This window comes from Salarias fasciatus, chromosome 1 (assembly GCF_902148845.1).
Source record: "Salarias fasciatus chromosome 1, fSalaFa1.1, whole genome shotgun sequence".
NCBI classification, from domain to species: Eukaryota; Metazoa; Chordata; class Actinopteri; order Blenniiformes; family Blenniidae; genus Salarias; species Salarias fasciatus.
This window is the reverse complement of record NC_043745.1, coordinates 25,192,575-25,219,719: the sequence shown is the minus strand read 5'-3', so window position 1 is coordinate 25,219,719 and position 27,145 is coordinate 25,192,575. Positions and strand designations below refer to the sequence as shown.

Sequence of the window (27,145 nt, the reverse complement as noted above, 5' to 3'; positions counted from 1 at the left end):
GTAGACTCTTCCCCTGAATCAAATACAATTCTATGACATTTGGTGAAGTAGTAAAGTTCAGTTGAAGCACGGTCAGTTTTAAACATCAGCAGTCTGTATTAACCATTGCTTCAATTGATGTCATCTAGCAGTAAAACACAGATTTGCAAATGTCTCCACTCCCTTTAATAACAGTGGGGCTGTTAGATTTTAAGTCACATTTTAGAGTGCCAGAGCTGGGATCTGGTGTCAAGGCTCACTCCCGGAGACAATACTTGATAATAGGGCTAAGCTCACCACCGTATGGTACAACCTTACATACAATTTCTACAGTTAGAGTATTTTAACCCTACTGTGAGGCATTTTGAGACTACAGCAAAATAAAAAACTATAAATACAGTGTTGATATTCATCACATATTCAGCTGAAATTGACATACAAAAGCATATGAGGGAAGCACATGTCATGTGATCGTATCAACACTTTTGATCTTTAGTTACCTGTGCAGTTGAATCCATTCATGACACTATCCAACACGACCTTCATGGTATTTTCAAAAATGTCAACCTGAGTGGCGTTCTCGCCAAAGACGTGATCAAAAACAAACTTCAGGTCTTTGTTTGCCCTTTTGTTTAGGTTTCTGTTCCGTACTCTCTGTGATCCGAAACATGGCTCTTCCTCCTTGGGGTCAAATATGAGCATCTGACCATCAACGACCTGGACCACATTTCGACAGTTTTCACGCTTTTCCCGGTCGCTGGTCGGTCTCACCCGAACAACCACCTTCACATGGCTGCACACATCGTTTGCCATTGTGGTCCCTCTTGCACAGACTGAGGCGTTGCTGCAAAACACACACAGACGAAGAAGTGTTAGCAGTATTTTATACATTGCAAAGTGCCAAGCGGTGCTCGCATGGCCACGGCCCCCCCCCCCACGCTCCCGTACACTGCGCCCGAGGCGGCCGCCTAGTTCGCCTATGCCTGGAGCCGGCCCTGCATGTAGGTGCCACTGAATAAACACTGCGGTGTACCTCTCACATGACCACATCATCATGAATCATGAACAGGTATGAACAGACAAGCCTGGGATGAAACTCTTTATAGTTAAGATAAAATTCAAAATGCTGTCATTATGTGGAATTTATTTGAAAGGATTCGGCAACATATTCATACATATTAAAATGCTGTCACTGCATCCTATCATGGTTGTTTATTCTAAGTGATCACAGAAAGATTACTCACTGGGCGTACCAGGCACAGGCCCTCAGTGAAAATGACTTCATTGAAATACATAACAAGTGCTACAAAGATACCAAAAACAATTACCAAAGCATCTCATGAACGAAAGTTGAAATAAATCTACAAAGAAAATGACCACAGAAACAAGCTTCCAGGGAAAAAAAGGAAGGGCAAAAAAATAAAAAAACAAACACAAAGTAACACAATACATGAACAAGTGACGTAAAAAATGACTGAAAAAAGAAAAACAAATTAATGACAACTCCATAAAGAAGGACCACAAAAGCAGTAGTGGAGCTTTCTTTGTGTAGTTTCTATGTTCTACCTGTGCCTGCATGGGATTTTTTTGGGGGAACTCCAAGCAGTTCCTCAAGCAGTTCAAATGATTGCTTCTACTGGTTACTTTGAACATGCTGTAGGTCTGAATGATTGTGTGTTTTTCTGTCTTGGCTCTTTAATGGACTAATGACCTGCCCGAGGTGTACGCTGTCCGGCCCCTGAAATCCATCCACCTTTTATGCTGCTTTATCCATTTTTTGGTCACAGGGAACTCAATACAGCCAACACTGAGCTAAAGAAAGGTACACTTGAAGAGGTCCATCATAGGGCACACAGGCACACATACACACACTCCGAGCAGTTTAAAGTCGCCATGTTGTTTGGACTGTGGGGGAAAACAGGAGTACCCAGAGAAAACCGATAAACAGCAAGCACACACAAACCCCACACTGAAAAGTCATGCCTGGATTTAAACCCAAGGCATTCTTTCTGAGGCAAAGGTGCTAAGTGATTCATGCTTCTGCAATGATGAGAAGAACATAGATATATTTTGATAACAGATATATTCATCTCTCTGCATTAGAGAGGGGCCTTCTCTTCATGTCTTTCCCAGGAGTCTGCTCAACGAATTGACCTGTGTCATAGATTTAAATGGACTTGGAATAACCAGGGCTGCACAGTGGGACAGTGATTAGCACCCTCACTTTTCCCAGTTCCAGTCTGGTTTCAGCTTGGGTCTTTCCATGTGGCAGTTGCATGTTTTCATTGTGACTGCATAGGCTTTCTCTGAGAGCTCCAGTTTTCTTCCTACAGTCTAAAAGTCTAATTTGACATCAATTGGTGCCTGCAAATTACTCTGTAGATGTGAAGGTGAGTGTTTCATGGTCTGTCTCTCTTTGGTTGACATGTGATGGACTGGTCATCTGGACAGTGATGCTACCTTCATATCCATCATCTGAGGTCTGAATCAGTTGGATGAAGTTGAGTATTATGGAACCTCTAGTCAGGGTTTTTCAAAAAGGAAAAACAAAAGCATTTGAAAAGCTTTAAAAGTCGAAATAATTAATCTCAAGTAAACAAGGGTGACTTGACAGAGAAACCAACTGAAAAGACAAAACTACAACAAAGCACACTGTCTTTTGTGTCATAATACCCGCATACAAATATTAAAAGTAGGGTTGGCATCTTATGTTTTAACGTGGTAAGAAAGTTGGATGTATACATTTGCACATCCTTAATGCAATGGCTGTGTGGTGGGTGTGTGTATTATTTTATGTTCAGTACCTGCACACTGCTCATTTATGACAACGCCGGCAAAGAACCAAGACCACAGCAGCTGATAGCTCTTATCGCACCGCAGCGGTGCAGTCAATTGTTGAACTACATGCATTAATCCATAACTTTCAAGTCATTATAAAAGGGATAAATAGCCTAAGCATTCCATCTGAAGCAGTCATTATGATGAGATGACGTTAACAAGGCTAGGCTAGCTAACGCCTGCAGCTAGCTTAGCACACGCCCAGCTCTAAACAGTCAGTCAACTCTATTGTCTCGATAAACGTCGTTCTCAGTTTCCCCTTACCTTTTCAACAGTCAAGGTTGTCTTTCATTACCACCGTAATGTTTTCCAATGAGCCACGAATGGTTCGTTTTATGTTAAATAAACTCGTTAGCAACGATTAAATAGTGGCTGGTAGCACGGCAAGCGCCAATATTTTCAAACACGAGCCGTGCGGCTGGGTCGCAGCTGATTGGAGGAGAGCCGCCTCGCGCTGGGCGGACCGGGGTGACGCAATAGGCGTGCTGCTGCAGCTGAAGGTGGAGCCACGACGTGCTACACTACGGTAAGATACAGCTAATTTTCCGGGGGTGTAGACACGATTCACAGCATCAGTACATCATGTGTGACCGTTCTACATGGGAGCTGGTTGTATTATTTTATATCCCATAGTGTCCAGTCCTTTGAAACCCGTGTAGCTGACAGCGCGCCTTCATCCAACATGGTGGCATTGCAGCAACATCAACTACAACGCTGCGCTGTGTCATAGTGGAGAAACTGACCACCTTCTGATGTCTTATAATGAACACACACAGATGACAATGACGGCCTGAAGACATCACATGTTTCCCAACAGGTGTCATGCTAAACACATCCGCGACGTGTAGCTAGGCGTGAGCATACGTAACATCCAGTGCTCCACGTTTGCTCCATGAGCTGGTGTTTTTAGCTAACCTGCTACACATCTAAACTCTGGTTTTGCGTAGTTATCGGATTAACATTGGCGTTACCAATGATGGCGTGTGTTTTGATACATTAAATCATAATCATCATCATGATCATAAAACCTAATATTTGACAACCTGTTGCTTTGAGGTTACGCCGACGTGACCCTTCCCCACACGTCCTAGCTTGCAGCTAGCCTTCTTTAGCAATGATGATCATGGGTAGGGGCGTACCCAGGATAGAGGTGGCCGGAGGGGGGGCGGGGGGGGGGGGGGGGGGGGGTGGTCAGATATTCAGGGATTTCAATAACAATTGCATGCGTTGGCAAGGCTAAAAATAAATCTAGTGACATGTCAGGAATTAATGCATTATTTAAAGATGTATATTTGCTTTCAGACATTTCTATTGAGATTGGGGAACATACAGAGAAATAGAATAGAAATACTTTATCATAGTTGATGTCGTGAAATGTGGTTGGAGTCACTCGAGGTGACAATGAAAGCACTCCGGTGTTGAGTCTGCAACTAGGCTGCTGTTGTGGGTGTGGATAAGTGCTGCAGGCAGGTGCAGGATTAGAGGGATGGACATAAACATCCACCATGATGGTGCGGAAGAACTCACGTTGCAAATGACAACCATGGCTTGAAACCAAGAGGAAGCAGTTCAGTGTTTGGGCAGCAGACGGGTTCTTTGATAGTAAAATGTGTGATATTACACTGGAGCCAATGCCAATTTCAATATCATATCGATTTCAATGCCTATATGAATTAAGACTTTTACGTTCACATGCCTACCCCCACAACCAGAATTCTTTTTGTTCTTGACAATCTAACAGAGGTAGGTTACCGTGCAAAATTTTTAGTAAAAATCTTGAACAAACAACGAAGTAATTTCAATAGAGGTATTCTGCTTTTAATCTAAAGTATGTAGATTGTTCCAACATTTTTGGAACCTGGTCCATATTCGCATTAAAATGCTCACTCATTTTCTGCTTTTATTATTATTCCTATTATTCCTCTCGATCGATCGGGTACGACACATTATCTCTCTGCTTCTGTTATCTCATCATTTTCCTCCTGTTTTTTTCCCCCTATAGATCATGGTTTTTCACATGCCTCTGCACTCCAGCCCAGCGATAAAGAAAACAAATCTAGCTCTGTGGAGAGCATGGAGGACATTCAAGTTCAGCCCGCTCTCTTCGCTCGCCGGTCGTGGTTCTGAGGACACGTCTGAAGAAATGTCTGCTGTTTCACCTGAAAAACCCCCTCACACACCCGTTATGCTCAAAGAGGTGCTTCATTACTTAGACATCCAAGCAGGGCAGGTATGTGTGCACCTTTTTCATCTGTACAAGCTTTTCAAATTGTTGCTTTTTGCAATATGTCAAATATTCATTCAGGCCAAATGATTTTGATTGTGTATTTTCAGCTCTTTTCAATGTGTTTCATCAGTAGTTCAGATGCAGTGTTTTTACCCACCAGTGTATTTCCCTATTAGAACCCCTAGAATGTGTTCAGACTGTAGGCAAATCCGATGTGTGACTAAATTGAATGCCTAGACTGACTGTCAATGCTGATATTTGCAAGTGATTAGGTCATATTTGTATTTTCAGGCATTGTTGCCCAGTCTGCCTTGGTTGCTGTGGCGATGGCACAAGCATGCAAACTCAGACTGAGAGTTGCCTCTTATGTCTTTAAATTCCGTCCCTGCGTGTCGGAGCACTTGGAAGTCTTTGCCAGGATGTGATTTTAGCTTCATTGGCTGCTTGTCAGTGTCGAGAACAAAAAAGTGTAAAGCGATCCTTCTCCAAATGTGCATTTCACAGCATCTTGATAGTATTTCACTGCAGTCTGAGGACAACCACGGTATTAGAAATGACCTCTTCACTGATGATTACTCTCTTTTCTGAGATGCTTGTTGCTAAGGTAGAATTCTGTTCACACACCACATAACGACTTGTTGTTATAAAGACACACATGAGTTGGACAGGGTGTCAGTATCTTGGCTTTCACTTAATGTATGTACTACCAGGACAGATGGGCATGAGTCAAAAGCCTTCTGGTGTGGCAGGCAGCATAGGAGGGGAAGCGATGCACCACCCTTCCCCCCTATATAATGCATGGTCAAGGCAGGTGGGGGCCACGGGTCAACAACTTAGTCAGGAATTGCGCCACTGTAAGGCTGTTGGCAGGACACAGGGTGCTGCGTCGCTCCTGCCTGAACTTTAGCACCTCTAAACTCCTCCGCTGCCCGCCCATTTGCCAACTGTCCCAAGACAGCTTGCCAATCAGATGCTATTAAAAACAGTTTGATAGATTTTATTTTTTGTCGAGTGCATGCTGTAGACCTCTCTGAGTGAGTGTCTGTGGAAATCTGTTACATTCAGAAATCATGTTCAGCTTTTGCTCCCCTGCAGATGTTTGTTAATTTATTTGCATATGTAGATAGCGCTTCCATAACTGTAGCACCATCACAACACGATCTGGATGCATTTATTTCAGCTAAATAACCTAACTTTAAGAAATCTGCACAGTCCCTCAGTCTCAGCCAAGCAATCTGACATCTGACATGTTTCTGACAGAGCTGCCATTTAAGCACCGAAAGTTGTGATGGTTGAATGATGGTGTCACTAACAGATCTGTTGGGAGGAGGACAACCTGCCACTCATATCAGACAAATGTTCAAATAATGACTTACACGGTTTGGTGTTATTGTGAAAACAAGAAAATTATGAATATGTAATTGCTCTCGTTGACTGTATGTATGAATGGAATACTTATGCGCTGATGGGTGTCAAAGCAAACGCTGCAGTTGGACTGAAGTGTGTAAATGGAGCCTTTCGATGCCCTGCTGCCTCCCACACAGGACGTCTGTCTGTAACGTTGTGAGCAGGTAGCTCATTTGCACTGCTCTGTCTCACTATATGTTTCATTTTCAAAAATGGCTCTAACGCTCACTAGTGTGTTGTATTTGTTCTCCAGAATGTTTTTAGGAACCTTTCAAGTGACCACAAAATGCGTGAAAGCTTGTGTTTAAGCTTTTTTTCTTTTCTTTTTTCTTGTGATGTGTATATTTGGGATTGGCAGCCATGCTAGCTGTGCGTCTCTCAGGATAGTCAGACTGAAACATTTCGACAGCTGCTTGTTGGCTTTAGATTTCCCTCAGGGTGCCTTATTATGATTTGGGTGATCCCTTGACTTTCCTGACGATTCAAAGCTTTTCTTATTCAGTAATATGCTGCAATTTAACAATCAAGTGCAAGGAGTATTGAGAGTGTAGGGGAATAAGCCCCCAGTTTACAAAGTTTGAACGACATTGCTTTATTACAGCCAAGTTGCATTTTATTTATTTATTTTTTGGAATGACATCCTTTCTCGAATATTTTCGTGCTGAGATTGTATTTTGGCCACTTCCTCACAGGGTCACTACAGTGGATCACATGTTTGATTTGGCACAGACTTTACCCATGAAGCTCAACCTGAGTAGTTGGGGGTTTAGGGCCTTACTCAGGGGCCCACTGTGGCGACCCCATGGCAGCGGGATATGAACCAGCAAGCTCTAAGGTGTAAGCTCACTTCCCCAACCTTTTTCACATCACTAGATGTTATTGTTGGGCTCCACAGCCAACAAAGAGCAAAAAAACTTGCGCAAGTTTGATGATTCATCTGTGAACTAGTTATTAGTTTTACATTCCACATATTTTTTTAATCGCAATTTATGTAGGAAAAAAAAATTAAACAAGAAAACTGAGACTTTAATTTGTATTTTTGGTTGCCAGATTTTGTTGAAATACACTGGACGATTCTCCAACTTTTGTCACAGCTGCATATTGACCAAAAGTATCTGGGACTTTCAGTTTAGATTGTCTTCAAAGACACAGAGTAGGTTCAGCTAGTGCTGTTTTGGACCTCACTTTGTCAATGAGTTCATTGAGATGACAGTGAAAGGGGACGAGCTCTTGTGAAAAAAGAGTTGGAGGCAAAACTGTCATCCACCCTCTGACCAATAGTGACAATAGGGACAAGAGTGTACAATGGAGAAAAACAGTTGGTGTACAGCCATGAAGTGTGTTTTTTTTTTTTTTTTTTTACATGGTGGGTGAAATACAATACAGAAATTATTGCTCCAATCAGGTCTGTTCAGCACTACAGACCTCACCTCCAAAGCCTGCCAACCTTTCAAAAGTATTACTACACCAACCAGGGGACTTTCTGGCAGGAAGATACGAAATACAGACCCTGGACTCAGTGCTCCAAACGCCCAAAGTTCCTGTGAATGCTCCAAGTATTTGGAGAGAGTCGCATAGTGATATTTTAGGAGGAAGAGGGGGAGAGAGAGGGAGTTTAGGTTGCTCCGCTCCGGGTTCACCACAGCATATCATGTGAGCTGCATGTATGATTTGGCACAGGTTTTACACTGCGGAGGCCGTTTCTGATGTGAACCGAGCAGTTGGGGGCCTTTCTGAGGGAGCTGCAGTGGTGATCTGTTGGGACCGGGACAAGTAGGGCTCCGGTTGCTGTGCCAGTGTGAAACTTTTCATTCACCTTACACCTAAATAATAACCATTTTTCTGATCAGCCTTAGCTTTAATCTTTATTTCCAGATCGAGATGTTAGACTCTAATGGTTCTTCATTGTTGACCTCCCCAGCCAGTCTGTGTATTTTCTACTCTGCCTTTGTTTTGACCCATCTGTCAGCGACTTAACTCTAACTCTGTAGCCTTTAGTGTAATTGGACTTGTAAGTTCCGGCCCAAGTCCTGAACAGATACATTTAATATGTTATTCATCCGATTATGGTTCCTGTTGACGTAAATCCTCTTTTTGGAATGATTGTTTTATCACTCGACGCGACTGCTTGTCAGAAGCTGTTTCCAGAGCGAAATAGAGAAAGGCACGAGTTCTCATTCTCTGGTAAATTCATTTTTTTGACACATACTGAGCTTACAAAATGAGAGAGTGAAATAGCACATGCGGGGATACAAGGTTGCAAAATGGGGAAAGCTTTTTTTTTTTTTTTTTCATTTTGATATGTCTGTTCAGGAAATTTGACTTTTGTTGGTTTTGGCAGCTCTTGGAATGACACAGAGTTTCTCATAAGGGCGTTCATTGTTTCGGCCGCGTGTGAAACGGCGTCACAGCATCACTAGTGATTGTAAAGGCTTTGTTTCCATTTAGTAGCTCAGTGCCTGACTCCTGGTTCTTGACCGCATCTGCAGAATTTTACAGCGGCGTATATAGCAAGACAACCTCAACTCCGAAAAAGGTCGGGGTGGTGTTTAAAATATATTAAAAAAAAAAAAAAAAAAAAGAGGAAGGAGTGTCTTACAACTCACATAAGTCCTTATTTTATTCACAAATAACATTTTAAAAGACATTTTACTGGGTTAATGAAATGTATTCCTTTCTTGAGAATTTAATGGCAAGATCATGCCCCAAAAATGTTAGGATAGAACCATTTATGATCTCCTTTAGTGACGGTCTGTAAGCATCTGGGAACTGCGGAGATTAATCGCTTGAGTATTTGGAGAGGAATGCTGTCTCCTTCCTTTTTTATTGTAGGTTTCTTACTCCTCAACTGTCCTTGGTCTTCTTTGATGGCGTTTTGATTTTATGACGCACCGAATGTTTTCCATCGGCGAAGGGTCTGGACTGCAGATAGGACGGTTTCAGCATCTGGACTCTTCCTCTGTGAAGACATGCTGGTGTGATAGATGCAGTATGTGATCGAGTATTGTCATGCTGAAATATACAAGGCCTTCCCTGAAAGAGACGTCGTCTTGACGGGAACAGATGTCCAAGACCCTCTACATACTTTTCAGCCTTGATCGCGCCTCTCCAGATGTGTAAGCTGTCCATAGGCACGAATTCCACCACGTGCCATCAGAGATGCTGGCTTTAGAGCCTTGTGCTGATATCAGGATGATTAGCCAAAAGGACAAAGTGTTCATAATTTCAAAGGAGAATTTCAAGTTTTTAAGAGCTTATAAAGGCCATCTTTTTCTCCTGATACTTATCTTGTACAAAAATGTCTCCAGATTCTCTGATTCATTGTTACGATCGTCATTGTTACTTTTACCCCTCATTGTTTGGAGGAATAGGCAAATGTCTTATTCTGTGGATTCTTACAAAAGTGATATCTAAAGGGAGATTTTCTCTTTAAAAAGAACATTTGTTGGTACCATAGATAGTGGTTGTTGCTGAGCCGGGCCTTTTTGTATGGAGTTTACATGTTCTCCCTGTATCTGCTGAGATTTTCTGTGGGGTTTCTCCCATGGCCAAAGCTCTCAGGTGAGGTTGACAAATGATTCTAAGTCGGCCGTAGTTGTGAAAGTGAGTTTGTGTAATCATAAGGCCCTCTGTGTGCGTTTACCCTGTGATGTCCTGAAAGTCAAAGTGAGCTTTATTAATCACTGCCGCACATGCATGAATTTCAGTAGAATGAAAATGAATTCAAATAGTGGATTACTTTCATAGGCATGGGTGGAATATCGTCATTTTACTGCATAAATATCAATCATGTTGCAGTAAAGCACGTTTATTGAAGAGGAAAAAAACAAACAAAAAAACTTCCAATCATTTTATTCATTTTGTGGTTTTGCATTGTTGAGCGCCGGGAGTGACCGTTCAGATTCATCAGGGGGAAGCAGTGAGAGCTGGAGGGACTCAGCTTGGCAGTACGCTAACAGGGCGAGTTTAAAGTAAATGTGTATTGAAACTGAGACCATGAACTCCCTGTCTACCACAGCAAGTCATTACATTTAATATCGATTCAATAAATAAAATAAGAAGAAAGGCGTCCGGGTTTTAAACTTGTCTGTTCTGTCATAGCAGTCATACAAATGACAAATATATCTGTTTATTGTAACAATTGTTTCACTTTAACTCCTGCTTCATATTGTTTTAAAACATAAATGATTTAAAACAAAAAAGAAAACAATCTATGAGGAGTCCTCTGGCACAGGTTGCTTGCGTCGGGGACCTCCTCCAGAGCAGATTAATGAGCCATCAGCTCAGAGTCCAGGGGAAAAGCCCTCTGCTGCAGGAGGAGAAACAAGCTGCCTACTCTTACATTTAAGCCTCAACACACTCCCTCTTGTGGAATTAATCAGGCCATAAATGGTAAACTCACCTTCCACATCAATATCCGGCTCTTTTCAGCAGTGAGCTCATTTTGAACAGGTTCAGAACAATTACTTTGACAGTCACTTATTAAACTGCACCCTGCAGTTTTCTTTCTTTCTTTTTTTTTCCTTTGGTCTAACATGAAGATGCACACACTCACTCTATATTCAATAATTTTAGGAGCGTGAAACATTTTATTTTTCATATTGACAGCATCTGACCTGCATATCTGTGTTTTCTGTTTAGGGGATAAAACAACCTGTTCTCGATTGTAGACACTTCCCCACTTTACCAAATACAGCAAGAATAAATGGGTCAAAATCGATAAAAGTGTGCCGAAGGAACTTCTCCAGTCTGAAGAAATTATAAAAGTAGTAGAGAAATTATTGCAAACTAATGTAGAGAGCAGGTGGTGACTGCCATAAATAGCACAAACCAGGCTGGACTCATCATGACAATGAAAATATACCACAAAAATACCCCAAAACAAGCAAACCACAAATCACAGGTGTTGCAGCTTGTTGGGTCCCCGAACCGCAGCAGACTTAGTTGAGAGCTGCATTTTTCACTTCCTCCTCCGATTTAGGTTATTTGGCGGGCTGTAATTCGGACACACGAAGAGGCACTCTGTTCTCTGGATAGATGACCACCAAACACTCCACCAGCTGCTGCTTCACAATGTTTTTGTAATTTCGGTTGTAAGACCAGAGCACTGACGACAGAAGCAATGCTCCACATTGGAGAAATTACCAAGTAGGTGTGTCATTACCGCTGGTTTCAACTGACATTTTTGGATCAAAGACAGTTGTGAATTTATAGCTGATGTAGAGTGAGGGGAAGAATGAAGCCGTCATGTTTGATGCAAATTATTCCTTCAGGAAAAAAAAAAAAAAAAAAAGGAAAAGAAGTGTGTCCCTCCTTCTTTTAACACAGAGCGGAATGCTTTTTTTTTTTTTTTTTTATCAGGCACAGAGTGTACCAGCTTTTAAAGAGCGACATGGATTGGGTTAATATGATCTTGTCTCTTAAAGTTTGTTTAAAGTCTTAAAGCTGAATTCCGGACAAACTGAGGTAAGAAATGAGTCTTTAGACTGCAGAGCTCACAGTACGAATAGTACTGTGCACTTTTGTGAAAGACTATAAGAACTTTTTAACTAATTCACATAAAGCCAAGTTATAAAACTGACAGGAATGAAGAATATATTTATTGAATTTTTTTCTTCTTTTCAATAAATTCTCCCTTTTTTTTTTTTTCTTTATTGATGTTTCCCAACTACTCCTCAACCGGTGAAGTGCTGTAGTGAATACGGGCAAAGGGGTAATATGAGCTTGTCTCTGCAAATTAGTTAAAAGCCTTGAAGTTGCTGTTTGTGTTCTGCAGCTGCAGTGAAGAAGTAGCTTTTGGAATAAATACGAAGCACTTCACCTCATTAGTTTTCATTCAGAAGATGTTTTTACATGGTCTCTAGGTGTGAAAATATGTATATTTGTCTGTGTGCGTGTGTGTGTGCGTGTGTGTGTGTGTGTGTATATATATATATATATATATATATATATATATATACGCTTAAAATTTTAATATATCCTGATGATTTTCTCATTCTTGAACACTAAAGTGGTAAACTTCAGGTTGTTTTGTTGGATGCATTTTATAAATGTGTGACTGTAATAATATTTTCAAATGTGTCAGTTTGGTATTTGGACTGAAGTGTAGGTTGTGATGGCAAAAAAATAATTGTTTGCCAATAAAATTGTATTTTCATTTATATAAACACCTCCTGAAGCTGTTTTCCAGTCACTGGCTCTCGTTTTGACAGTGTCCTCTCCCATACACAATGCACCCAGTTAAATAACTGCCTGTTTAAAGGTGAACAAGCATTGTATCCTTCTCGTCTTAACTAAATTTGTGATCACAACTTCTTCAGGGCCTTACCAGCGTTTTCTTTTTTTTTTTTTTTTCCTTCTTTACACTCCTTTTTTGGGAGCACTGTGTAGTGAAAGAGGAGGCTGGTAAATAATTGATCCTTGTAATTAAACACTCCAGCCAGGGATGCTGGGGCTGATTGACGGCCAGATATTAGGCCCTTGTCTCGTAAGGTTGCAAGTTTAGTCTGAGGTTATCAGTGGCCAGAAGAGTCTTTCTCCCTCCCTGCCTCATTACTTTCATGAGTAGAACATTTCATAGTGGAGCGGTGGGTGGGGGTGTGGTGTGAAGACAGTCTGGGACTTCATTAGCCAAATGGGGTGCCTCAGTCTACAGAGCACCAAATCGTTCAGCCTTACTGAGCAGGCAACTCCTTTGTGGGTGCCTCACCGCGCCGCCTTTTTGAGTTGTTTTAGCCCGTCCCGTCCTCCACATTCTTCAGCTTTCGATTTACTTGGACAAATAGAGGATCTCTTTGTTGAACCCTCAGCAGATGTTGATAGCTTTCCTCCTCACTGGTGCCCTTCGAAATATGTTTGTGCGCACAGGCGTCTGTGCATGCTCGTGTGCGAGCGTGCAATGAGCGAGAACGAAAGTGAGAGAGAAAAATCTCTTTGCATGACGCATTCGCATTCATCAAATAACAAATAAATAGTGCATGACACAGGGGGTGAAATGGAGAAGCCAATTCAATTCCTGTGAATTATTTTAGCGTATTGCTTTAAAAACAATTATTGAAAATCCACAACTCGATATTCACATGCATCCAATATTGCTAAACTTGGTAAAAAAAAATAAACTGGAAGCCATCCTCGGTGCTGAATTGATACTATTACAGCAGGTTTTATTGCAATATTTACATTTGTTCCTGGTGCGTGAGTATGAGTGTGGGTATGCTAATCAGATGCATGCCCTGTGGACAGCTGGATTGAGATGACTCATTCCTGCAACACATCTTCATTTGGTGTTTGTGTGAGGTCCAACTACATTATCTCAACAGTCTTTCTTATAAATATGTTCAGGGTAATTATTTAACAAAACATTTGGTGCTTGTGTCATTTTCTATTTATTACTGGTGTGATTTAGGTAGCATTTATCTTTATTGGCAGTGCCTTTGATTTTTTTTTTTTTCTTCTGGTCGATTCTTGTTGCTCTGAAATGGTTTTCACTTCTTTTCAGTGTATAAATGTGCAGAAATAAACCATTCAGATGTATTGACTGTCCTTCTACAAAGCTAATTTGTGTCCTTAATGAGGTGTTTCTTCCATTTGCCTGAAATGATATCACTGAGAGATATGATAAAATTATTGGAATCAACATTCCCGTTTTGAAGTTTCCTCTAATACTATTATTAACCTGTGTCCTGTGGCTGATTTCCAGCTGACACTGGTGTGATGTAGACTCTCTCGCTGATCTTCCTCTGCATATGTTCTTGCATTTCAGTGAGCTTTATTAAACTGCTGTTGCACCTTTTCTTATAAAAGTCAAAGTTGCAGTGACCTTATCTGTATAACCAACATTATCTATATTCCCTCGGCATCCAGATGAAGTGCTGTTGTTCTCAGCTGGAGAGTTCCTGCTCTTTGCCTACTCTGTTTTCTGACTAATTTGGCAGGAAAGATCATGTCCGCGCAGCACTACATGACACTACTGACCTAAACCGATAACAGAGGTTTCCTCGCTTATTTCTCACTGTTCATACACCATGTCTACTTGCTTGGTTCAACCAGAGCATTCCTGCATAAAATTGTTTTTCCAAATGTCTGCTGGGTGCTTCTTATAGACAACAGTGCATTTAGAAGGAAACCTTTTCGGAGCACATTATTTCAATCATCATTTATTCTCCATACACAACTCAGTGAAGCCAGTTTGGCATTTTTTGCTGATGAGTACCTGGAGGAAATATATGCACACTGGCTGCATGGCCAGTTGTAGTAAATTTCAGTCTTGCCATGTCAGCTGTTCCTGCTGAGAGTTGGCCCTCAGACACAAACTTGCATAGCCTCCGGGCAGCCCGGGGCTCCAGTGACTGACCGCTGCCCCTGAAAGCATAAAAAACACTGATGATGAAGACTGAAAGCACAGAAACTCCTCATGGACGTTTGTCCGAGTGGCAGCTCCAAGCCCAACCTTTTGGTCTTTTTTTGACCTCAGTTTTGAACTTTGGAACAATACAAAACTGTGACAAAATTAATTTGTGAAATCCAATTTTGAAATGCCACAATAGCAGGTTGCAAACCAATCGGCATCTGTTATTCTGTACCAATGAATGGGAATCCTGTCTTTTTTGTGGCAGAGCCAGTGAAACTGTCCCAGAAATGGTTGCAAATATAACAAAGATCGTGGATGCTCTGTGGATGTGTGCAAGTTTTTAGTCACCGTATTTATTCAGTCCACAAGACTGAGCCAGGACCGAGCCAAAAGACTCACTGAATGGACATGTAACTCAGTGTTTACCGGTGAAGGTAAAACAATCCTCCACTCCAAACAGAAAAATGCTGACCTTGCTGTCAGAACTGATACAGGAGCGCAACCTTAGGGCAATTCTGCATGATTCATTGGCTTATACCATCTCTATTGCTCCCTTCGACGCTGAGAAAATCAATAAGGAAACTACAAAACGGCATGAAGGGTGTCTATATGCCCACGGTGAATCCAGTTCTACTACATCGAAATGCCGCGCAGTCAGTGACCTTTCTTTTTGACAGGTATTCTACCTACAAAGCACCGGATGGACTAACGTTTGCATCAGTCGTGGACGTGCTCAAGGCTTCTTTCTCAAAAAAAAAAAAATGTGTACATAGTGCTGCACTACAAACCTTTCTGTTGGCATCGCCCCCTCCCCCAAGCCACCTCTATAGTCTCCCCCCCATTGCCTAGTTCCTTTCATTTCATATATTGTCAACCCAGTCTGCAAACTACCGGAAGCATCTTCTTAAATGCCTCTAGATGCCTTTTCCCTATTACCAAGCCTTCCACCATGTAGCCCTCATTTAGCTTGACTCGTCTTTGCACTCCCTAATGGACTTGGCCCTGTTCTTCTTTTGTCTTCCTTTAGTGCCATGAAATTCACCTTCAGGAGAGAAAGCCATCTTTCCTGATGCTTCTTTACATTTTGTGAATATAGTTAGATGATCCCACCCCCTCTTTCCAGTTTCCCTTGTGTTTTCTCCTTGGCTTTATATAGTTTGCATTGTTTCCTTGACACACTGTATTGACAGTAGTGTCACACTTAAGAGGAATCCTTCAGAGCGGGCACCAATGAAGCACGAAATCATTTTGAATAGATCCAGCACATCGTTTTTGACCTTATTTTCATGTTACTTGCTAAAACAAAGATTCCGCCTTTTGACATCTCTGTCAAAGTTTGTGGCATTTACTCTCTTGCGGAAGTCAGCAATCTATATTAGCAGCTCTTTTTTTTTCTGTTTCCCAACAACTACGCTTTAATAGGCTTGTCTGAATAACAACACACAAAGCCCAGACAGAGCAACTGAAAACAAGAGGTTTCCATTTTGAGTTGAGATGATCCTCCTGAGGAAAAAAGACAGCGTTGGTTCAAACTGCCAATGTTCACACTCAGTTCCACAGCTATAGGTAGTGTGACGCACGGGGCAGCAAACTGTCAAAGGGAGGAGTGGCACTATATAGAGTTTCCTATCACCGAGAGAGCAGGGTCTGCTTCTCCTCTTCTACCCACACTCTACAGTGATTTCTTTTCATTGTGAAGGTGATCTTTCCACAATCGTCTTCTAGTAGTTGTTGTTGCCTAAATTTAATCACAACTTTCTCACTAGTTCTGTTTCCCCTGACCCTGATATCCCTCTAATTATAAAAGAGTTTTTGTTGCTGAAATTTCACCTGCCTTCACCCTGACAGCAGCAGACCAAACACTGCCCATATTATTTATTCATTTTTATTCATTCATTCATATTATTCATGAAATACTGTGAAACACAATTGCGATGTATGTTTTTACAGCGTTGCTGCTTTGACAGATTTGCCACCGATTTGAGAGAAACATAAAGCTGAAGCTTCTCGTCTGAGGCGTAGCGCACCGGCAGCGTTGCACCCTGACGTGTCGTTTCTGGTAAAGCTCGAAGCGCGCATTGATCGTGCCACATGAGTCAAAGTATAGAAGCTGGTCTATCCCATCCTACACTGAAAAATGGGGCAGTCATGTTTACCGGAGTGCATTCATCCGAAATAACACAATAATCCACTGGTGTGGTTTTACTTTAAGATATAGTCATGTTGCGTGATTAATATATATTATATGCTGTGCTTATTTGACTCTCAGAAGGAGTGTGTCAAACTTCGCTTATTCTAATATGAGAGATTGATCTGTCTATGTAATAAAAATGCCATATTTTCCTGACTGTAAGTCACACTTTTTTGTCATTTAGCTGGTCATGTTTATTTATCTTATATATCAGAAAATGACAGGTATCACTAGATGGATTTGGGACCACTAGACAGCACAGTTTGCCAACAGAGTACTGATACAGTATCAATAAAAATTATGTCCATTTACATGAAAACAGCAGAAAAACTGAAAACTCTATAGTTTTCATGGAGTGCCACTGGTGGGTGCTGTTGGTTGTTTTTGTAATGAAACCAGACACATGCGAGCAAAGAACGATACACTACAAGTTGTGCTACTATTAATAGACGACTGTTAACTATAAAACTACCAAGGTCCAGGAGAACATGGACTGGGAGTCATGCCGCTCTGGAGGCTGCCGTTGTTGTTACTGTCCATCTGCTTGGGAATGTGCAGAACAACTATCTACTGTGCATAGTCTGTCTACAAGTAAACGAAGCCTGAGAGTTTTCAAAAATGTGCTGTTTTCCCCCTCCATTTACTTGTCAACGTCAGTGTTTTTGGACCTTTCTGTGTGGAGTTTGCATGTTCTACCCTGTGCACGCTTGGTTTTCCTTCGTTCAGGGTTCATTGGTGCCTCTAAGTTGACTGCAGGTGTCCGTTTGTCACAGTGACGGAGTGGTGAGCTCTTCGCTGTGCATCCTGCTTTTAACCAACCTCAGCTGGGATTGACTCCAGCACCCCATGATCCTCAACTCCACTAAGGCAGTTTATAAAATGGATGGGTAGAATAAAGCGCAGAAATAAAGGTCAGTGCGGGTTAGTTTGAGACAGTTGTGATTTGACCAGAGTAATCAGAGTAATGAGGAGGATTTCACAGTCTGTAACCAGCTTGCCCTTTTTATCAACCCCAAACTAACTGGCTGGACTGTGGGAAACATTAATTTGATTATCCTAAACAAGTGGCTCCCTCAGCTGCAGACCACAGATGTAAGGCTGTAGCCTGCATATAGCAGTTTAGTACTGAAGGCTCTAAAATTGTGCTCTTCAAAATACATTTTAGATCCTGAAGCCAGGCAAGCATAGGTACAGAAACATCTCTTTTGATGATTGAACCTTAGTGCAAGACATAAATGACATCCATTTACAATTAGAATATTTTGCATGGACTGTAGTGTATTTTTTATTTTATTTTTACAACCACTGGACCTTGTAATGCACATACAAATTTGACTCATGATGTCTCTCCCATTAAATTTCTTGTTAATGTCTGCATTCACTTTTATGCATAAAAAGAGAAAGAATCTTTTCAGCAGAGAAAATGTAGCTCAGTAAATCTCCAACCTGCAAGGAAGAAGAAAAAAAAAACAGACAGTTTGGCTGTGGGGTGGGGGGTGGGGGTGGAGAGTGATGACTCATGCACGCAGTAGAGGTCCCTCCCTTTCTATTTCTTTCGGTGTCCAATCAGTTCTTCCACAGCTGTCACTCACTGCCTCCAAATCAGATCTCAACAATGCTTCACTGTCCCCCTGTAAATCATTTCATTTTGCAAAAGGTTTAGAACATGTGAGGTGAAATTACAAAAATGGTGTTCGCATCGTTGTGTCACCACAGATTGTTTCTTGATAACATGATTACCTTGGGATGCAGACTGTAATCCTCTGCTTCCAGGCTGCTTTAGCCATGCTGTGGACACAAATTGCTCTGAAATGTACACACCAATGGATTTCCTGAGGTCAAAATATACATTTTTAAAATGCCACCTTATTTACACTGTTTTGATTTATTCTTAAGGGGGAGAATTATTACACATTATTTAATATTTTTTTCAAATACCATCACTTTCAGATTGCTTCTCCGGGAAAGGAATGCAGCCTGTAAAATGGCTGAAAGACGAATCGTTACATTGAGTTGCCCACATACACTAAATATTGAGTTATTGGCTCATAGTTTCCCAGAAGATACAAGTGTCTGCTCGCTGCGTTTCTCCAGGGATCACCTCGCCATCGCTGTGGCGTGAGAGCCGTTCTCAGGACTCCTCAAAGTGGGCGGATGCTTGACATGGGTTTTATGAGCCTCATGTAGAGGACGGCAGGGACCAAGGTTTCCTCTTTGCAGTGAGATTTTTTTTTTTTTTTTTAATATTGAAAAGTGTAACCCATGTATCCATGGAGCAAAAGCAGAGCTGGCATGACATTTCTGAGTGTGAAGGTAAATAAAGAAAAGGGAAAAAGTGAGAGGGTTGATGATGTTCTGGTGTCAAACTTGAAGTGAAGAGAGATACATTTATCAGAAGCTACACAAGTTACACAAAGCTTTATACACTCATTTCATACCATTAACTCAAAAAGCAGCTTCCAGTTAATGTGCCCACGATGCTAAATCCTGATCACCCGATGCTTAATCTAGGATTTCTTAAGCCAACAAATTTCCGATATCGTCACCATCACATAATGTAATTTCTTCACGCTGATCCCAAATTGCGGTCATCAAATTATTCATTATTCGAATGATGTGTTGATTTGATGTGACTGTGAGGTTTCTGCCACCGCCCCAGAACAGTGAAGGTGGGTGGTGTTTCTTCTGTGGTGCACATTCCCACAGGGTTCCCGGCTTTGTGCAATGCAAACTGATACATTCACACCTACGGGAAAATATTTTCCGTCACTCGTTTACCACCTCAAAGGAGCAGCAGTGAATACCACTGATGGTTTCCAAACCCCTGGCGGTCCCAGAATCAGCACCCTGGACAGCGATCATGCCATACTTGAAAATAATCCACCTGAGCCAAAAGCAGGAAGATCATTTTTTTACTCTTGAAGCTTTGTCAGACTCACTCATATTCTCTCTACCCCCCTGACAAATAAAGACACGTATCCTAGAGAATCTGCTCAGATTCTTCCAGATACATGCAAAGAAAGAATTAGTCATTATTACTAAATGTACACTTCCAGGCATGACATTGGACACACCCTCTCATTCAAAGTTTTTTTACATTGTAGATTCTTACCAAATGCATTGAGACTATGAATGAACACATGTGGGATGATGTAGTAGACAAAAAAGTGAGAAATAGCTCAAGGTTTTCACTTCACAGCTGTGACTTGTCAGGGTTCATTTGTGGAATTTCTTGCCTTCTTAATTGGGTTGGGAGCATCGGTTGTGTTGTGCAGAAGTCAAGTTGGCACACAGCTGGCAGCCTGATTTGACAACTGTTAGAATTTATATTATGGCAATAAAAAAACTAAACAAAACAACAGTCCATTATTTAAAGAACTGAAAGTCAGTCACTCCAGAAAATTGCAACAAAATTGAGCGTTTTCCAAAGTGCAGTTGCAAAAAACCATCAACTGGCTCTCGTGAGGACCACCCCAAGAAAGGAAGACTCACCTCTTCTCCTGAGAAGAGGTTCATCCAAGTCGCCAGTCTGAGAAATCACAAGGTAACGGCAGGTTACTGCCACACACTTTTCTAGTAACAGACACATCTCTACATCATTCAGGCCTTTCTGGTCAGATCACTGCCTGGAAACAACTAAGGGAAAGCAACAAGCAGAACAGCTTTGTTTGGACTAAGAAACACACAGGGAATGGATTTTCGACCACTGGAAATCAGTGCTTTTGGTCTGATGAGTCTAAATTTTAGACATTCATAGTTTTGAGGCCTTCAGTGAGGATCTACAATGTAAACAGGAAGATAAACAAAAACACATTGTATGAGAAGAACTGTCGAACTTGTGGCCAGTGTTGTACATACGGTGTCTGGCAGTGTTCAGGGTGGACCTGGCCTTCACCCGCAGGTGATTTTCTAGAGTTAGAGATGAATATGTGTTCCAGTTCATGGAATACATACTTCTATAAAGACTCCACGAATCAACTTTATTAATTCCCTTTTTTTTTTCTCTCTCTCCTCATAAGTAGCTGAGAAGCTGCTAGATGTCTGCGCCTTTGTGAACCTTAATGAATCTTTCCTGGTCTTAAATCAAGGTGACACAAGCAGTAAGGTAAAGGCACTTAACTCTGCCTATGTGTTTCATAACAGCGTGGATTGTGCTTCAAATTTGCTATATATGGTGTGGGGAGACACCGTGACAAACAGAGTAGCCTGCTTCCTGAAATTGTTTAGATAGTTTTCCAGGGTGTCCTCTGCTTCGCGGCGACACTGAGAACTACCCATAACCCATGTCCCTTGGCAGCCATTCCAAAAAAGGACTGTCTCTAGAAATCCGTGAAAATATCGGCCAGAAAGAAGACCTGTGACCTTTTCAGCTTTTTTTTTTTTTTTCCTAGAAAGTTCAACATGTTTCAGCTGAAGACATCTAACTCTGAAGTTTGTTTCATCAAAACCCAAATACTGGGTCATTCTAATGTAGCCCAACTTTCAATGCACATGAAAAGCTGCACAGCATTTTTTTCTGCATGTTTTCACCATGTCTTTTTGCACAGAGTTGTACAACACATTAATACTCTAATACTATGTTTTACTGCTAGTGTTTGGGCTTCATCTACCCTCTCTTCTGCAGACTTTGTCTTTTGGGAAAGATGTTCAATTTGAATTTTCACTTTTCTGTTGCTCCAATACAAAATCCCCTCTGTGATATTTTTTCTGATAAATCAAAACCAGATTGTTGCTGATGAGTTGTTAGACCTCTGATGAATGATTACACACGGTGAACTGGAATATTTTTACTGTTTCTCTTTGGTGTGTCGTTTACAACTGAACTGTTTTGAGTAGAAATAGCACAATCTGTTCCTATAGATTCCAATCAGCCTGCTTAAATTCTGTGTGTAGGAATGTTTGAACAAGTTGCAGTTCCACCCATGCTTTCTATTTTTAGTTAAGATTTTATTTCACAGCAGTTTTCTTTTTCGCTGTTTTTAAATGTTTTTTTAATTATTAGTTTTACTAGTTCGTCTGTTGCTTGAACTGCTGAATTTATCTTTTTCACGCCACACATTTTATTACATGTTATCTACAATACAGATGATAACAGTCGCCGGATTAGAGTTTATTCTTTTGGGACTATGAATATCAGCCCCAGATTTCCGGCCAATAATCCATTCATTAGCGATGGTGACATTTAACTGTGCTACTTGTGAGACTCACATGTTAACCATCTGCATGGCTGGTTGACAGAGTCCGACTGCCATCGCCATGCCTCACTTAGCTGTACGTGCATGTTATCTATCCATACATTCGTGATCTGTGTATAGAGAGAGATAAAAAAAAAAGTCTATTATTTCAGCAAATATCTTCTTTCATAACATTTCTGGCTCCCAAAACTAAACAACCTTTACAGAAGTGAAAGCATGGAGCACATGAACGGCGCTCCCTTATAATTACTATTATGTATTACATAATATGCAATTGTAACTCCTCCAATCTCTTAACACTGAGTCCAAGACAAAAATCTTTCTCATAGGTGCTCAGTCCTGTGCTGGAATAAGTAAAAACAGTAAGTTCATGCCGCTGGAATAACACCATGACTTAATGTCCTTGTGTGAGCTCCAAAGTTCTGAAGCAGCAGGTCACTTTTTCCTTCATAAAATTCCCAGAATTAATATCTGTTTTTGACTTCGATACTAACATCAAGGGACACTTCAAAAAAGTAATTCTAAAATACTTTAAAGTGTCCCGCACACGTGTTGACAGACTGAAAAAGCCTGGCGCTTTTTCACAGGTTGTTCGTGCCTCCGATAGGATTTGTTCACTCCCGGTTTGGAAATGACCTACTAACTTCAGACGGGTGTTTTCGTAGACAGGCAACCTAATGCTGTTTTTGTGCGTGCAGACTTGTCTTGTCTTAACTGGCTCAAATACCTCCTCGAGTACATTTATTTAAACATGTGCCAGGAGAGTGCAAACAGCGCTGAACGGATGAGGTATGAAAGTATTTGTCGTAACTCTGCAGCATTCCTTCGACAAAAGAGAGATTAGTTCAACACACATAGAAGCATTTGGAAGGATCCCTCTGGCAAAAAAGAAAGAAAAAAAAAAAAAAGAAGAAGTTTTCTGTGCTCCCGTGTCACTTGTTCACTCCCTCATTCATTCACTCCCTTGCTGACTTACTCACGGCCCACACGTAGTACGTGCGGTCCGCTTTAAATTTAGGAAGGTGAGGCAGAAGGCTGCGTGCGTCTCAGACATGACTGATCACCATCAACATAATCACTCGACAGAGTAATTGTGGGAAGCTTTCATGCCTTTTGAGCTCGTCTGCTCTCACTGGCCATCTGTTTTGGACACGTCCGCCTCCTACCTGCTGTACCTACTCCATTCACTTGAGTGAAGCGAAAGAGAATAAAACTTCAGCGCTCTCCTTTAAGACACAGAGAGAGACGGAAGGTTCCTAAAGCAGCAGCAGCGAGGTGGTTAAGGCATTAAAAAGTAATTTTATTGTAAGATAATCTCGATATCATTTGAGCCAAGCTGCAGTTTTAAGTGTAAGATTTATGTCGGGGAGTCACGCGCACGACGGCAGAGACTCGGTATGTTGTCACTTGCCTCCTCTCCGCGGCTGACATAACCAAAATTCTCTCACATAATCACAACCTCCACATGTGTCTGTTCATAACAAGCTCTCGAGCTGCAAACCTGCCAAATTCGTGCGCACTTGCGTCTCGCCATGAACTTTGTGTGACAGAGAAAGAAATGCAAACCGGTTAGCTCCACTCTTGCCATGGCAACGGACGCGACAAGAAAAGCGATCCTGTACCTGTGTATCTGTCTCCCTAATGGTCTGTGTGTTAGTGTAACAAGATCTGTAAAAACTCCCCTCAATGACATTTTAGATCCCCCACTGTAACTGACCTGGGCTGGGGAGTCACAAGTAGGATTTAGGTGAGTACTCAGGCTTCTCTCAGGTTCCTGTTCCCCTTTTCCTAATGAATTCAGCCAGAAGAAAGCTTGAGATGAGGCCCCTTTTTCCACGCGGCCGGGATATTATATACTGTCGCATGGGCTGCATTTTGTTTGCAAAAGTCTCATGAATGTAAAAATTGCACTTTTCTTCCCTTCTTTTTTTCTTTCCTCCACAGCATATCGTGCCCATAAAATCTCTCCAGAGATGTTTTTGATTTGACATGTCTAACGACAGTCTGTAATGTGTTTCCCTTCTCCTTTTGGGGAAGAAAAGCCTCTTATTAAGAATGCTGTGGGATGACTGCTGAAGGGTCCTGCATTATAGCACCTTGCAGCTTCTCACTGTTGGACTGCACCACTCGGACCACTCCTAACTCTCCTGTACCCTCTGCTGGGAAAGGCAGATATTGCACAGCCTGGACAAGAGTACTCCGAGCAGAGCAGTTACTTTTATTTTAAGTATCACTTTCCGCATTTAAAGACTTGAGAATCACCCACGTTATGTGTGGTGGTTTAATTCCAGTCCGCTGCCTTCTCCGCGGAGCCGCGGTCTAGGTGAGAGCCTCGCTGACACCCCTCTGTATGAAATATCAATGTGAATGACTCACTCCCAAGTTTGGTGTCAATCATCATTGCAAATACCAAACCTATTATCACCGAGTCTTTTCAAGAAGTTGTTTAGTCCATCTGGTGGCAGAAGCAGCAGGCTTTCTGAATAAGAGAGACCATTTTTACAACATCGAGATGCTTTTTTTGTTTTGTTTTTTTTACCTTAGAAATGACCTTGTAAATATCTGTTCTTAAAATCTCTGAGCATGTATTTGTTTTTGTCTCTCTCTTTTAGCTGAGTTCATTTGTTGTGTGTGTGAGTTTAAAGGTGGTGAAACAAACACTGACCCTCTTCAAGACGAACAGCGTCTTTGCTCAGCGCGTCGCCGGTACAAATAAACATACAGCATTTAGATTTCATACTTCAGCCGTCTGTCTGTCACTCGCTCCAGCGAAAATAAATGAGCTTTACCTTTGTTCTTTTGGACACAGCTTCCTCAAGATGTGACAAAAGATTGTTATGACAAGTGCAGCAGACTCCAGTAGAGGACCAGTTTGTCTCCTGGTTGCCTGTGTCGACTGTTTTGATAAAAGCCAGCCTACTTTGCTGTTTGTGTTTCTGTTTTCCTTTTCCTTTTTTTTTTGTATTGAATAGCACAACAGGCAAGTTCATTATGCGTGTGACTCATCCCACTAGCCCACACCCCCTCCCCATCTGCTGCTGTGCGCTGGAAAGGAGAGGGAACCGCCATTGATCACTTCTTCCCTCACACATGCACGCACACACCCCACCTTCAACGTCACTATCGATCGACATGCTTAATGTTTTTGTGGGGAATGGCTGGCATTTCCTTTTTTGTGTCATTTTACATATGTTTTCTAACATTATGATAAATCAAGGGGCAGAAATATAAGAAAAAGGAAAAAGTGAAGCATAATCCCAAAAATTATTCAGACAGTCTGAGACTATTCAGGTTGTGTGTTTTTGCTTTTTTTTTTTTTTTTTGCAGTGACAGTCAAGGAATATATAAGGATTAATGTCTGGACTGGACAGGAGATGTTTCGGCTTTGTGAGTGTTATTCCACATGGATACAGCTGAGTTAACAGCCACCAGCACTCACAGCAAAGATGCTGCAGAATGATTCCCAGGCACATTTTTCACACTCCCTCACTTTTCTGGATTCAATTGATAAATGATCTTTAGCAATTACATGCTATTTCTGTCATGTCTGTACATTTTAAGCACATGGAGTTCATCCGATGATTGCCTTCGCTTTTGCAACAAAGCAAAGATTAATTTAGCTTTTCCTTAAGAGGCAGTCCTTACATTGCTGTGAAACAGTTTTAGTGTAAACATGGCAGAGCCTTTTCTTCAGAATTTAAATAGAAAGAGAATAGAAAGACTAAATAAAAAGAATCTTCTTTGTAACATCCAGCTATATTTTAGCCATGTGTCTTCTGATGTTAGTGGTCCCACAGTCCAAAAACATGAGTGAGAGATCACTCAGTGAAATCAAATCACCCATCTGAATGTGTTGTTGTGTCTGTTTTGGCCCTGCGATGGACTGGCATCCTGTCCACGGTCCACCCTATATTCACCCTTTGGGATCAGCTCCAGCCCTCCACAATCCTGAAACAATATTGAAGGTGGCACGATGAATGGAAAATGTGACTTTTACAAGTTGTAATCAGCCTGTGGACGGCTTTTAACATCTACGAGACTCATAAAAACACCAATCAATCCAAGTGAGGGTCACAGCTTGCTGGAGCCGATCCCGATCAGTAGACTGACGGGAGTGCATCAGAGACGGGCCACTAGCCAAATAACTTGCATGCACATTGTTGTTTTTTGTGTTTATTTAGGCATAAGGGTGGTTTAATCTGGCAGTATTTTTTCCAAGAGTCATCATGTTTGGTAACTATGAGAGCATGAAGCAAAGCCTGAAGAACTCTGGTTTCTACCAAAAGGGATTGAGATAAGCTGTCCGACGGCACCGAGAGGGGTTTTCTCATTCTGCTACAACTTATTATATTGCAGTTGATCCAGCTGCGCTTAAAACGACGAACACCTCTGCCAGCGGTCAACGAGCCAACTTTTGAGACCATAAATTCACAGCTCTAACAGTCGTCAGAGTAAATACATCCAAGGTGATGTGTCTGATGGTGTTCATACGGACTGGATGACACACTCACTGTCCGTCTGTACTTTACAATATGAGAAGAAAAATAAAGAGTGAAATCCAGTAAACTAGTCAGATACGATCAGGAGTGATTGCAATCGAAAAATATGACTGTAGAGGGTTCCTGTTAACTCGCGATCATTTGCCAATTGCGTCAGTTTGATATTTAATAATCCCTTCGATTGAATTGATGTGGTTGGAAAGGATAATATGATTCCCATAGACTGTGTTTTCTCTGCTTAGGCTGTTGTTTCGATGTTGTGTGTGGAGATAACGTAGTTTAATTTGCTTGAGCACTTTTTCTATATTGGTTTACATTAGTCGAGTGATAATTGTTGACTCATGTTAAATGGCTTTATGTGTTTTGAGACATTTGTGTGACTGTAGGAACTGGTCAAAATGAATTCCAAAGAGAAGTCTGTCATCCATCCATCCATCCATCCATCCATCCATCCATCTT

At 41.5% G+C, this 27,145-nt stretch overlaps 2 protein-coding genes across 2 annotated transcripts in view; one reads left to right on the top strand and one right to left on the bottom strand.

The window, feature by feature from the left end:
* The window catches only part of kif18a (kinesin family member 18A), a 28,544-nt gene extending 25,333 nt beyond the window's left edge, over positions 1-3,211 (bottom strand). Inside the window, exons 1-2 of the mRNA XM_030091940.1 lie at positions 3,082-3,211; positions 480-823 (exon numbers count right to left, since the gene is read on the bottom strand). Coding sequence (XP_029947800.1) covers positions 480-792 — 313 coding nt within the window. The 5' untranslated portion in view covers positions 793-823; positions 3,082-3,211. The remainder of the gene's footprint in view (positions 1-479; positions 824-3,081) is intronic.
* Positions 3,212-3,325: 114 nt separating this feature from the next.
* mettl15 (methyltransferase 15, mitochondrial 12S rRNA N4-cytidine) overlaps positions 3,326-27,145 on the top strand; it is a 51,862-nt gene continuing 28,042 nt past the window's right edge. Inside the window, exons 1-2 of the mRNA XM_030094776.1 lie at positions 3,326-3,343; positions 4,820-5,047. Coding sequence (XP_029950636.1) covers positions 4,823-5,047 — 225 coding nt within the window. The 5' untranslated portion in view covers positions 3,326-3,343; positions 4,820-4,822. The remainder of the gene's footprint in view (positions 3,344-4,819; positions 5,048-27,145) is intronic.